The sequence below is a fragment of the Chanodichthys erythropterus genome, chromosome 5 (assembly GCF_024489055.1).
Source record: "Chanodichthys erythropterus isolate Z2021 chromosome 5, ASM2448905v1, whole genome shotgun sequence".
NCBI classification, from domain to species: domain Eukaryota; kingdom Metazoa; phylum Chordata; class Actinopteri; order Cypriniformes; family Xenocyprididae; genus Chanodichthys; species Chanodichthys erythropterus.
In genome coordinates this window covers 27650186-27665205 of record NC_090225.1, presented here as the reverse complement: position 1 = coordinate 27665205, position 15020 = coordinate 27650186, and the positions used below count along the sequence as shown (strand labels likewise).

At 36.9% G+C, this 15020-nt stretch overlaps 1 protein-coding gene and 1 pseudogene across 12 annotated transcripts in view; both read right to left on the bottom strand.

The window, feature by feature from the left end:
* tjap1 (tight junction associated protein 1 (peripheral)) overlaps window positions 1-15020 on the bottom strand; it is a 149202-nt gene that overhangs the window by 19658 nt on the left and 114524 nt on the right. For all 12 annotated transcript variants that reach the window (XM_067386789.1, XM_067386792.1, XM_067386788.1 and 9 more), the window contains one exon: window positions 2501-2567. In XM_067386789.1, the coding sequence (XP_067242890.1) occupies window positions 2501-2567 (67 nt within the window). The remainder of the gene's footprint in view (window positions 1-2500; window positions 2568-15020) is intronic.
* On the bottom strand, window positions 1119-1235 carry LOC137020893 (5S ribosomal RNA; annotated as a pseudogene).

The window sequence follows — 15020 nt, the reverse complement described above, 5'->3', positions numbered from 1 at the left end:
GTCGCCGGCGCCGCTTCCGTTTTTCCGGTCATGAGTATGAGGAAACACAGCTCTGTTTATCATATTAGATACATTTAAGCATGTTGAAAATAATGTTATAACATTACTCTGTGTGTTCACTCGGCGGCTGCTGTGAGACACTGTTGCACACTGCAGTAAGATAGATCGATTTTAGTATATCATATTAAATGCTGGATGGCTTGTGTTGATAAATGTCATGCAATTAATTTTAAAACGTATTGTATGATGGAGAAAATGCTGTATTACTGTTACTAAAAATAAAGCTGCATCTGATTATGCTATGTTAGTTACTTCACAAAACAGTGTTTTTCTCTGAGGCATGGTAAAGCATGTTACTCGCGGAAAATCAAGAAAATTAGATTTAAACAATAAGACTAAACGTGTTGAGCTATATAACAATGATTAGTTTTCTGTCTATAAATATATCAAAACAGTTGTTCCCTTGTCTATTAAAACATGTAATATATTAAAGCATCTTTGGTGTTTCCATGGTTTCTACAAAATAAAACCGGAAAGGGTAACGCGGGTATGATGCAATTGACAGGCGACTCCTCACACGTCTCAGAGCCTTGTTTAAAATTGCGATTTTCTCACGATTTACAAATAGTTGGAAACATTTGGGATATTGTAAGTAATAATAATAATAATAATAATCCTTACATTTATATAGCGCTTTTCTGGGCACTCAAAGCGCTTTACATATTGAAGGGGGAATCTCCTCAACCACCACCAATGTGCAGCATCCACCTGGATGATGCGACGGCAGCCATATTGCGCCAGTACGCCCACCACACACCAGCTTATTGGTAGAGAGGAGACAGAGTGAGGAAGCCAATCAGTGTATAGGGATGATTAGGAGGCCATGATGGACAGAGGCCAATGGGCAAGTTTGGCCAAGATGTCGGGGTTACACCCCTACTCTTTTTCGAAGGACATCCTGGGATTTTTAATGACCACAGAGAGTCAGGACCTCGGTTTAACGTCTCATCCGAAGGACGGTGCTTTTTATCAGTATAGTGTCCCCATCACTATACTGGGGTGTTAGGACCCACACAGACCACAGGGTGAGCACCCCCTGCTGGCCTCACTAACACCTCTTCCAGCAGCAACCTAGTTTTCCCAGGAGGTCTCCCATCCAGGTACTAACCAGGCTCAGCCCTGCTTAGCTTCAGTGGGCAACCAGTCTTGGGCTACAGGGTGATATGGCTGCTGGCGATAAGTACTCAAGTGAACAAAATATATAACACTGGCCTAGTGGTTTTTGGATATTTTACCGCAAAAATATTACATATTGCACCTTTAATTGGCTTTTAAAAAAAATCAGGTTGTAGTAACAATGAAATTGTCTTGATAACTTTGGAAATTAGGTTTTTCTAGTTTCTAGTTCCCAACATGCTTTGCATAGGACTGGATAAGGAGAATAAATGTCTAAATTAAGTGTTAATGTATTTGTTTTTAGTGAAGGGAAAGACCTGTTAGTGTTTAACGCTGTTATGTTTGAGTTTCTGAATGTTGAAGTTTTAGTGGTTATCATTGTGCTGAAAAGTAGATAGATGAAGGTTAACACTACACTGACTCTATAAGCAATGACTGCGCTAATGCCAATGACAAGTAATATTTTATATGTTCATTAAATATACATGTTAAATAAGTTATGTTAGCGTGCAATGATAGCTGCTGATTTGAACTGAACTAGATAATATTAATTGGCTACAGGGCAACAACTCTGTTAGTTGGAGCGACTTAATTTTTTGAGTAATTAACTTAAAATTGTATGTTTATGCTACAAATTATTAAGTTTCTCTAACTCAATGTAGCTTGTTGGTTGAATGTAAATTCACTCAAAGTTGTCGCAATGGATGCAAAGAGTTATTTTTTTATTTTATTTATTCCATAAAAAAATAAGAATTGTCAATTTTGATTTCATGGCAACTTTAACTGCACTGCAGTGAGATGACAGCAGTGGGAAGAAACAAGGCCAGTGACTATGATCATCCATGGCATGATTATTTGCATATCTCAGCTCCTCTATGAAGGCACGGTCCAAAATGAACATTCAGAAAGAGCCAAAAGTAAATCAGATTTGGCTTTGCACTTGGCGAGTAAACAAAACTCACAGAGGGCTTGAAGTAGGACTGCAACAATTCAAATCACAATGCAAGAATGATGGTGTTTTTATCTCAAGAGCGAATCAAAGCAAGACAATCACTGTTGCTAGTCTTTCAACAACATTTTTTCCCAGTGGAAAATGAACTTCCAGCATGCATGAGTGGCTTGAGGAATACTGTTACTTGTTTGTTAGTCCCTAGAGAATGAAGCAAAGCAAAAGGTTCCTCAATTACAGTTCATAATACTTGTGACAAACTGACTGAGCGTGGCGTCATTAGAGCACTCAAAACAATTAAATGGCAATTAAAGACATCAGTGTTTAAGATAAAGGGCTTTAGAAAGGGAAAGTGAAGTCAAGTGTAAAGGTTACCAGGGCGTGAAGTTTCTCCTCCAGGTCTTGATTAGCTCTCTGAGACGCCGTGTAGCTGTTCTGCAGTCTGCAGGGGGCAAACAAAACAATTGCATGTCACTGTCAGGGTATAAAGCTATATCCTGATGTAATACGATATATCCTGGTGTGGGACTGAGATGGACATATAGGTATTGACATCAAAGGACACAGGAAACAGTACGAGATTTCTCTGCAGTTACTGCATCCCTTCACATCACATACGAGATAACGTTACATCTCTCTGAAGGCTAGTCAAGCTGAAGGCGGAAGTATGCCAGCCGTAGAGAATATTCACAAGTTATTGCAATAATAAGACCTCATATTTCAAACACAGTTGTAAGAGATTGTGTCTGATGTTGAAGTAATCAAATTCTCAAGTGGTCACAACGCCAACGCAATTCACAGAATAAGCCAGAAGAGGAAAGGGAGAGGCACTTAAAGACATTTTCATCACAAAAAGCCATTAAGCTTGACTCTGTGCAAGTGTTTTGAACAGCAAAAAAGGGCAGGTTTTGTGTTGCATGAAAAATATTGCAAATAAAAAGACAAGGCATTATTTTATTTTTTCATTTTAGTACTTCAACCCATAACAGTAGTATATCAGTTATTGAACAAACGCAAATATGTCGTTTGTTTTACCTCACAAACTTATGAATGTGCATACACACAAATGTCACATATATAATTGTTGTAAGTAAGTAAAATAAATACATTTTAACCCTATGTATTAAACTGTGCTGCTTTCCTGTTTGTGTTACAGACATGAATGATACCTCACGTTCAACAAAGTTGGACATTTTTCCTTATAGCTGCCATTAGTGCTGTCACGGTACCAATATGTTTTGAAGCTGTATGCTGGTCAAATGCTGGTCCTAAACTGGTCCTGCTGGTCCATGCTAGTCCTAAGCTGGTCCTGGACCAGCACAAACCAGCTCAAACTACAATACCAGCTTTAAAACCTACTTTATCAGCATATGCTTATTTTTTCAACAGGGGTAACAAACGTGCGTGTTTATTTTAGCTATTCCGTCAGTGAAACAACACTACAGCCTGAAAACTATGAAATAAATATCGGTAAATAAATGGTAACCTAAATAATACGAAAGTTCAATATTATTTCAAAAAGCATTCGTTTTTTATTTCCACACAAAGACGCGTCATAGCCAAAGTCCCGTTATTGATATAGAGTGCTTTGCGCTTTGAGAGGGATGCGGGACACGAGCAGGAAAGAGACCATTTCTCTTTAATAATATCTTCGTTATCTCCTGATGTTACAAACAACTGACACTTGTTGTAAAAGGTCTGAAGAGTGAGTTTTATCCTCCGCAGGGTCAAGACATTCAGGCAATGTTTGATTTAGCGCTGCCAGAGAAAGCGAAAGTACAAATCACTGGTGTGTGAAACGCGCTATACAAATAAACTTGACGCGCCTTAGAAAGTCTAATAACAAGCACAAACTGTGTTAAATAGAAATTGACGTGCAAGCAAAAAGGTTTCTGTCCTGTGGTGTTTTTTCTAGAATGCGAATAGCCTAATAGGCCTAAATGCGAACGAAAGAAACGTTTATAATCCCCTGCGTGAGTGAAGATTTGGGAAAAGAAACAGACGTTCAGTGGAATAACTAATGGAATATTGTTAAATTCTCTGATAATCAGGTGACCAGATCGCGATTCGGAAAACGATCGCGATACGGACCTCTCTCATTCGGCATTAACCAAAATGTTTCCATGGCTGCGAAGTCACATTTAATTGCTAATCTATTATTTCTTCTGTAAACAAAGCTTTGTGCTTCACTCGTGTCATATTCACGTAAATACTGCCACAGCCCTATCAGTGGGTACCGAATATACCCGGATTCTCGGTACTACAGAAATGCTGGTATAGTCACATTTTCAAAATTTCAGTACCGACTTGGTACTGAAGTACCGGTACTTTTGACAACACTAGCTGCCATTAAATGAAAATTCACCCTCTAAATTATGTAAATGCATGTTATAGATCTTATTGTGAACAATTCATCCATGTTTTTTTCTTTGGACCTTGAAATGCTTAATGAAAATGTCACAACTCGACCTTCCAGAGAAGCGACTGAGCTCTCTCTGGCGATATATGCCACTTAAACCCTGCCCCTTTATTACAGTTGACTAAATTGTTTCTTTGTCCATTTCATTGTGAAACAATGTGCCCAAATTTGCCCAAAAGTGTCCATCGGATGTGAATTTCAAAATTCTTAGTAAAAGCAATACATTATCAGAGCATTTTTTTTGCTTACTGTTTTTTAGGGTTGTCAAAAATACAGAAATGTAAAGAAAAAACATCACTTCTCCATTACATTTTGAGTGGATTCTTAAACAACTCTGATTGGCCTTTGTGTTCATGTGCTCAACAGATAGGTCTGTGATGGGCTTCAATGATCACGCTTCAAAAACATGTTTTAAAAATAGCTTTATCTGTTGAGCACGTGATCAGCGGGTCCGTCCATCAGCAGATATATTAGGGATCCGCTGAAAGATGCCTGCTTTCAAACGCTCCCGTGTGTATCTGTAAGCGCTGGGTGAAGAGCGTCAAAGACGTCTATTCACAGACATATCTGTTGAGCACGTGAACACAGTGGTCAATCAGAGGTATTTAAAAAATCTGCTCAACAATGCACAAAATGCTAGAGGGAAATGCTGGTTTTAATGCTTTAAATTTTTAAAATTTCATAACAACCCTACTGCTTTTGAACAACTTTTGACAACCCTACTGTTTTATGAATATTGTGTTTTAAGTAGGGATGCACCGGCTACCGATATTTATTGGCTGATTTTTGCTCAATTTACAACCATCGGCATATTGGCTGTAGCAGAAAAAAGGCCGATATAACAAACCTATGGTTTATTAATTAACTGTGTGAAGGCACTGAGTTGTGTAATGAATGTTGCATAATCCTAGTGCTGCTGTCTGCGCTTTAAAGTTAATCAAATAACAAACTCACAAAAGATCGTAAACTATTCTTGACTAAATAACTTTTGTAACTTTCATAAGTGTAGCGGACCCCATCCGAATGATGACCAAACCTTTACTGATGTTTTATAAAGTTTATTGCATCCGTTTTCCCCACCTTAGTAAAGGAGAGTGCAGATCTAATACATATTTAATCTTACAAAAAATATATTAAAATGTATACAAAAACAAATTAGAAGATTAATCACAATAAAATCTGTAACAATAAAGAAGGATTAATATGTGTATTATTTATACAGTGAAGAATATGCAGTGTTATTTTACATTTGTTTACTTTATTTCTGTACATGAAAACTTTTAAACCTACCTAAAAAGCACTGTTTATTTCATATGTATCTGTGTTCTGTTGTCTTTATGTAGGCGTGTTGAATGTTAAATGGATCCAATCCATGTTCATTAAAAATTATTTGATGATGCAGCAATAAAGTAGCTAGTATATTTTAATGCAGGTGTTTTTGAACTTTGCTTATTTAAAACATGATCAAAATACTATCTATTTTGATGACAAAATTTCAAATAAGAGAGGAAGTGACAAATCTCAGTATTGGCCAATAATTGTTTGTTGGAAATATCGGTATCGGCCCCAAAAAATCAGATCGGTGCATCCCTTGTCATACTGCTTATTATACATTGTGCTTTTTGGATACTATATATAGTAGTGACGTCCACTTTTATATGGAAACAAAAAGGTATATTTCACCCAAAACAAAAAATCTCTCATAATATGACTGTCTATTTCTGAAAACTATCCTGACCGCTCTTTTCCATATAACTGAAATGAACAGGCATTGTGATGTTATGCTACTATTTTATTTCTTTATTAATTTGGAGCTTGACAGACCCAACCAGTGTTAATTTTGACAGCAAATTTTGATTTAGTTTTAGTCATAGTCTTTTGACTAAAATGCCATTTAGTTTTAGTCATATTTTAGTCATTGGAAATTGTTTTAGTTTTAGTCTAGTTTTAGTCGACTAAATATCATAAGATTTTAGTCGACTAAATCTACAGTAGAATTAGTCGACTAAAATCTAATTTAGTTAAATTGTAAGCATTAAGCATTTCCAATAAAAATGCTTCCACAGATCCAATACACTGATATAGGTACATCTGATATTCCCCAAACTGTTTATGTTCACCCAACTGTACTTTGCTCACCAAAGCGGACGGTTTTTGACCGTTCAAGTGCAAAAACACGTGAAAGAGCAAAATTCAGTACTTTTCAGGGATTGACACACTTATCATTGAGGTAGGCTACTATTATAGATTTCATTTAAAAAAAAAAAATAGATTTGATTTTTAGTTTTTCCTGCTTTCATTGTAATTTTAGTTAAAAGTTTTAGTAATTTTTTGTTTATGTCTTTTAGTTTTTGCTTTTAAATGTCTATAACTTTTTATTTTTTGTTTATTTTAATACCTCAGGTTAAGCTAAAGCTTAGAAACTATTAAGTTTACATTTTTATAAGTTTACATTTTTATATATTTATCTTTTATTTCAGTTAATGTTTATTTAAAGTAATGAAGATTTCTTTGGTTTTAGGTTTAGTTAACTATAATAACTACTTTAATAACTATAATACTTGTAAAATATATTGAATAATGTGTCAAATAATGTTCTTAGTCTTTCCTTCCTGTGACAGAAGATACAGTAGTTTACTATGAATTAAACAGAAAATAAATTAAATACAGTTTATTGTTTAAACAAAATAACAATAATGACCAGGAAAAAAATAATAATTATAAACCATCCCGAAATACACCGTGACTCTTATTCTGAAATGTCTGCAGTCTGCACTGTAGCAGGCTGCTCATGAGGGAGATAAATATGCATTCTTTCAACCGTCTAAAACATGCTACCATATAAACATTGTGTAGTAAACATTGTCATAATTCATCAACATTAGCTTATAAGCAATCGGATGGCATAAATGTGCGCTATTCATTAATTGCGCAGCAGTCAGATGAGCTGCTGCACGAGCCTGTAGAGCGCGCAACAGCGCCGCGTTTCCCGCGGTTAGATCAGCACATTACAGTTCAAATGTGCGCATCTTCCACACAGGACAGCAGTCCTGACTGGATATCTTCCCAAATCGTCCCTCTCTTTCATTTTCGTCTCGTTTTTATTCGTTGACGAAAATTAGAGTAGATTTTAGTCATAGTTTTAGTCATTCAAAACGCATTTTTATTTAGTCATCGTCTCGTTTTCGTCCGTGAAAAAAATGTCGTTGACGAAAATTATGACGAAAATTATTCGTCAACGAAATTAACACTGGACCCAACCCTTTTTCCTTCTATGGAAAAAAATGTAGCCAGGATATCCTTCAAAAACTTACCTTTTGTGCTTTAAGGAAGAGAGAAAGAGTTATAGTAATAATTTACACTACTTTTTTTCAAAGGTTAAAGGGTATTAAAGACCAAAGCTCCAAGAAATGAGGGGTGGGCTACATGGGGTGATGTTGATGCCTTGTAATTTTATATCCTTATTGAATCAACTCTGAGATTCAGCACGAGGCGCCAAGACTTCTGCTCATAAAACGTTTTGAAGGAAACACCAATTCAAACACAGAATTTATGCTTACAAAGGCCATCTGGCCTGCATGCCACATCATCTCCATTCTGCCTTTTGGTTTACAGCAGAACCCTCCATCTCAATCACTCTTTTCCTCTTGTGGATCAATACGGTTTCACAGCCTGGCAGATCATAAGAGACTTTCACCGTCTCGCTTCATAACAATTAGAATTTAATCAATTCATTTTAGCGAGCTGCGGTGATTTGCACTGAGCGCGGTCATAAACTCTAGCTGCAGACGGCCGGGGCTGATGGAATGCAAAATGTGCGCAATAATTACTGCTGCTTGATGACGGTTCTGAATCACAGAGGAGGGGAAGGTCCAACTGCACAGACTCAGAAGCAAAATATATTCAATAAAAACACAAAAAATAAATGGGTAACTGAGTAAACAAACAAACATCTATAACAATACCTCTCATCCAAGGGTTCCCAGAGGCCCCAGCGCCAGGTGTAAATCGGCACAGCGCATGTGACAATGTTACAAAGTTAGATCAGAGATCGCATTCAAACGCCCACGCTGCAGAATCACTAAACAATTACGATCCAATTAGGCTATTATCTGCGGAGAGCTGGCATGCAGGTTTCGGATGTGGCAGGCGGGGAAATGGAGCAGCAAATGTGAGCACCACACTTTTTTGATGGAAGGAGTGCTGGGTAATTCAATCTCTCTGCCGTCTGAAAACATATAAGCCAGAGATGCATCCTGATTGGAGATAAAGTGGCATGATTGCAGCCAAATTATACACCGACTCGATCGCAAAGTGCTGCACTCAGACCATCAGGGGCATATCAGGCCAATGAGAGATTAAATGATCAGAATCTGCACTCAGATCCGATAATCTTAAACTGAATTTATAACACTGTGTCCGAACAAGGTGCGAAGTTTCTGTCTCAACGCTAAGGATTTTGGTTATGCTTGATTTTGATGGTCCACTTTAGACATTCTAAAAGCAGCTACATGTTAACTAACTCTCATTTCTGTCATGACAACTCTTGGAGAGATTGGCATGGTAATGGACATGATAATGTAATGTATTTAGATCTGCTTCGCTGCTGCAGAGCAAGAACAGAGACTTGCTACTGCCATTAAATTCACAGACATTGCTGTGAGCATGTAATACATGCTGCTGCTGCACAAATAACATACATGTGTAACCTCTGCAGTAGATCTATACAGGTGGAGCTGGGGAAGTTTCTGAAAGTGCACTGCAGACTGCTACAGCAAATACTGCCACGTATTTGAATGTTGAGCAACAGCTCATTGGCTGCTATTTTACGTTCCCTACACTGGTTACCAGTACACTACAGAGTGGATTTTAAAATATTACTACTCGTTTATAAATCTCTAAGTGGAATGGCTCCACCTTACCTTTCCACACTTTTGACTTAGCACCATCCAACAAGATCACTTCGGTCATCAGAGACTCCTGTCTATCAAATCAAGGTTAAAATGTAGGGGGGATTGTGCCTTTTCTATAGTTGACCCCAGACTCTGGAATGAATTGGCCATTTCGATTAGACTGGCTTCATCTTTATCTAAGTTAAATACATATTTGTTTGACAAAGCATATAATACATGTTGAAGCACCCTTACATTGTATTTTATTGTTATATTATAACACTGAAGCACTAATTCTAGTCTATTTTATGGTATTTTCTACAATTCTCTGTGTATGCTTTTTTTTTTTTTACTTTTTGTTTTTCTGTGTTTTTAGCTATTGTAAAGCACATTGGACAATGTAAGGTTGTATTTAATTATGCTATATAAATAAACTGCCATTGCCATTAATGCAACAGCAACCAATCAGTTGCGTTATGAGATAATGAGTTAAGGACCTATCAGCCAGTGCCATCTACACTTTAATGAAACTTTGTATTAATTTAAAAAGGCTTAGATGAAGTCGTGTTATGCTTCTGTCTTCACGCCTTGACAAAGGCTTTTTGCCGAAAGGTTGGTATAATAAAATATATGGAAGTGAGAGTGCGGTCACATCTCCTTTATACAAATTTGCTATCTTTGACCTGCACCTTGGATGGTGTGCATTTGCTCAAGTGTTTTATTCAGGGTTTATGCAGGTTTCAGTAAGTCAAATTTAAGACCTTTTTAAGACATTTTAAGAACATAAAGATTGAAATTTAAGACCTACACGACGCATTACCAAAAAATATTCAAATCAAAGAAATTCTGAAAAAATCATTTTATTTCAATGAATTCCGTCATTGAAAAAGCATTAATTTAATTTACAGATAAAGCAATCCCATTAGTAACCTTCCACACACAATGTGCCAAATGCCCAAAACCTTAGGCCCAAACTGAAAATAGGCTAAAACAAACTTGCCCTCAAATAGAATAGATTTCATCTCATATTTATTTACATTACAAAACAGCATATTAATAGCCTAATAAAGATTTAACAGGCTACTCCAACCCATGTAACAACCAATGTAGCACACACACCAGATAATCCATGTTAGATAGATAGATACTTACCTCGGGATAATTAGAGTATCTATCTAACATGGATTACCTGATATATGTGTGTGTGTGTGTGTGTGTGTGTGTGTGTGTGTGTGTGTGTGTGTGTGTCCCGCACTGTCCCATGAACTGTGAGCCCAGGTACCTCGACTTAATTCCATTGTTCCAGAACAATGGTCCTGGTGGTCTGATTTTGGCTTTCATTGAACATTACGACATAAGGCCCGGTAAGAGTACGAATCAATTCCCTCTTTATAAACTCCCCCAATCCAAATCTCGCCATAAGTGATCTTGTTGGGCCCGCAAGAGAACGGCTTCGCGATTACTGAATCAGGGAACATCACTTGGAAGAGATCGCTAATCTCACTGTTGCTATTAAATGAGTGGTGTTTGTTTAGTCACCGTGTGTAGTATACAAATCACCTCGGCTTTCGATGTGTCAGACGCTCCAAAAGTACCCCGAAGACTGTTCGACGGAGCTGTGATGATATTGCGCTGGAGACCGGAGGGACCAGGCATTGAGGAGGACGACGGCAGTGGTGAGGCTAATTGGCCGAGTCCGCTGAAGGGATTTTGCGGCTAGCTTGTGTTTCTCCGCTCTGGCGTGTGACTCCAGCGCCTTTACACCGCTTCACACCCAGACTCTCTAACTGATTTTTTTTTTTCTTCTTCAAAGTTTGCAGTGAGCCTCGTACCTGGAGCTGGGTACCGCTTGTAACCAACAGCAGAAATCGCTGTGATCTAGCCATGTCTCGTTGAAAGTACACTTTCCCATTTTCCACACGTAGCCGAACTTTAACAAACTCGAGGAGACGCAGACGTATTTCGCGGGCAGGTATTGCATTTATCACGGGATTTGTAGTTTTATCACCGCGTATACCAACACCAATATACCCAGAAAGAACTACGACTCGCTACTTTTATGCTACTTTGTAATAACTTTCAGCAGGTAGCGTTTCTGGAAATGGGTAAACAAATTTAAGACCTGACTAAATGAAATTTAAGACCTCGGATGAAAATCTGGCCGTTTTTAAGACTTTTTAAGGCCTTGAATTTAAAGTTCAGAATTTTAGACTTTTTAAGACCCCGCGGAAACCCTGTTATTAAAGATAATCTGTTGAACCATCAAGATAATCAGGACTTTACCTAGGATTGTCAGAAGGGGAGAATTGGGCCCAAAATCTTGTGTGTGGGTGCCTTAAAGAATTAGTTCACTTTAAAATGAAAATTACCCCGTGATTTACTCACCCTCAAGCCATCCAAGTCTATAATATGTTTCTTCTTTCACATGAAAACAACTGGAGTTATATTAACAGTCACCCTGATGCTTTATAATGGCAGTGTATGGAAACCACCTGTTTGAAGTGAAAAAAAAAAGTGCATCTATCTATCATAAACGTACCTCCACATGGCTTCGGAGGGTTCAACTTACTTATGTTTTTATAGCAAAATTTTGAACAATGAACACATAATTAAAGGCAATTATGACAAATATCAAAAAGAGAAAAAATACAAATAGCATATATAAGCATCATGATAAGCAAAGAGTTTTTTTTTATAAGCAGCGAAATGCTGAAAATTCATGTTAGTATTAACAGGCCTTAAAAAAGGAAAATATGTTCTTGGCCTTATTGAGCATTATTAGTGCATCCAAAGAAAAAAGTTTGTCTTCATAATCATTCTTCAAAATCTATACAGTGATCTGTACAATATTTCGCCTTTGTTCACACAAAAATCAGCCTGTCTGCATGCCAGAGGCAACACAGAGATGAAGTGGTCATTACAGTGAGTAAATCCTCACACAAATAGAACAGCCTCGCAGTGAGCTTGTGCTCATTAAAATCAGGCACAGGTTTGCCACTCTTCTGTTCTCCTGCTTTACCTGTAATGAAAGTAACATATTACAGTCACTTAGGGGTCTCAAATGCATTCCTTAATTAGCCGCCAAAAACTCAAGGCATTTGCCAGACAATAGAGCTGCTTGATTGCCTGTTTTTTATTTATTTCCTGAAGCCTACGCTGTCAGGCACAATGTTTTTTAGGGTACAACAGAGCAACATTTGTTGATCCAATTTAATTAACATTGTAGCAATTATTGAAACCAAATTCTAAAAAAATTTAAATGATTAAAAAAAACCTGTGACGGTCCACTTAAAATATCCAAAAAAGAACAAAACAATTCACAATTACACTGCTGTGGCCTATTACATCCAGAGCGAATAATCAAGAGTGGGTGTAGTAGCATTGAACTGAGAACTGTTTCTAGAAAAAATTGGAATCATGCTGTTTGGCTCCTTTATAGGTTGTTTGCAATCATGTGGTTCTGGTGACGTGTGGAATTTTGGGTGGAGGGCAAGAAGAGAAAATTAGAATGGAAGAGACGGAGAAAAGTCAGTATTGTGCTGGTTTAGAAAGGTATAAACAGAAAATCACCACATATGTTGGATGTGATCCTTATGTAATGAAGAGGAGCAATTTTTCTACTGAACTAAAAGACTTGACTGCCATCAAGATGGCAGATATAGAGAATGTGAAGCTGCCGTCATGTGGTGTTCATTTCTAGTCTGGTTTGTTTATATCACGCTGACATTAGGGCAGTATTTTGATTTTGTGATTGTGAAAAATGTCACCATTGTAGGTCATTCATGCTGAATCGAGAATTGCAACAGGAGCTCACATCATCGTTCAGGGAAAAACTGGATGGTGTAATACAATTTTCGCCTTTTCTATGTGTAAAAACACTAAGGAAAGCAGGTTGAGGTGACGGGAAGACGGCGTATAGCAAATCTATAATGTCACTGATTGAACCCACTCCCTATCACTCAATAAAATAATCACATTGCGGAGTGTTTTTGAAAGTTTTATATTTTGTTTTGGTTTAATAATTAACATTACATTTGCAAGTATGACTCTCACTTGCAAGTATAACTTGTACGCAGCCGCTTCAGAACTCACTGTAAACACTAACACTCAAAATACTTAATTGGTTTGAGTAGGACAAACTTAAATTGAACAAATTACTTCAGTTAAATTAACTGTTATGAGTATTTAGAACTTTATTTTTCTTTCAAGTTCACAGAACTGATATATTTCAAGTAAACTGAACTGTTTCATTGTTTTGAGTTTTATGAACTAATTTCTTTTAATTTAGACTAACTTAAGTTTAACTGAAACTGGACTAGGATTTCTATTTCCCAGGATGCTTTATCCATGACACTCGAAAGGGAGAGTAAATGTTAAAATTAAGTGTTATATAATGTATTTTGCAGTGATTAATGTTTTGTTATGCTAATTTAGAAGAGTTTCTGGTAAATGTGGGTTTTTGGAGAGTTACCATCAATGTGACAAGTGGCACATGTGGCTTAGTATGAGAGCAGGTCAGTTACATGTTTTAAGTTGCTGTTCTCAGTAAGTGCTATGCCATGCTGTTGTTAACATGTTAGCAAATTAGCATGTTGGAATTTTTTTTTTTTTTTTTTTTTACAGTGAAGTAAATAACTCATTTGATTTGCAAGGATTCAAAATAAAGTTTATTGACTAAATATTGTATGTTAATTGCTATCAAAATGTATGAGTTAGCTAACTCAGTACTTCAAGGTAGGAGCAATTAACATGTATGAGTACTACAAACTCAAAACTTGATAGTTCTGCTTACTTAAAATTGGGAACATCACTGAGCTAGCCCAATTTATTTGGGTTTACAGTGCTGTTCACAAGCTTCTATGGGTTTGATTTTGGTTGTCATTTGTTGAAATAAAAAATACAGTGTGTATGTCAGACTGTAAAAAAGGGTGTCTGTCCGCTGAATGTGAGCCGATTCTCCTCCGTGGCCATGTGGGAAAGTGAATATTTACAAAGACAACATTAAAACTACAGTTACATTTACACCTTTCCAACAAAGAAATGGATCGACTTCTGTCAGCTTCTGTCAATTTTTCTACCATATGATGGCTGAAGTAGCAGCGCGTGACACTAATTTCACGGTAACCAGATCAACACTGTGAATGGAATTCTACAAAACTTAAGTAAAAAAAACAAATTACCATCCAATGGGATAAAATATCTTCTCTTCCCTGCAAACAATACCATGAAGAATGTGAATATTTAACCAAATCAAAAACAAAAAAGGTATCCATATTCATTTTAGTATCAGCAGACGCAAAACACTATTAAAACTGTTAAAGTTAAAAAAACGATAAAAGTTACGTAAATGATAAAAGCTCCTTGTGGGTTCTTGGTTTGATCGATTTAAGCAACCATAAATGAAGCAAAATAGGAATTTTGAGTTTGTGATAGGATTCCTACAGTATATAGAAAATTCACCTCCTGCCCTCCAGCACGTCATCAGCAATGACGTCATGTGCAAAAAACCTATTGAATCTTCAATGTCTGCATTCATGTGAACTTGCTGCCTGAAATGTGAAAAAAAGTCCTGAAAGAATTGTTA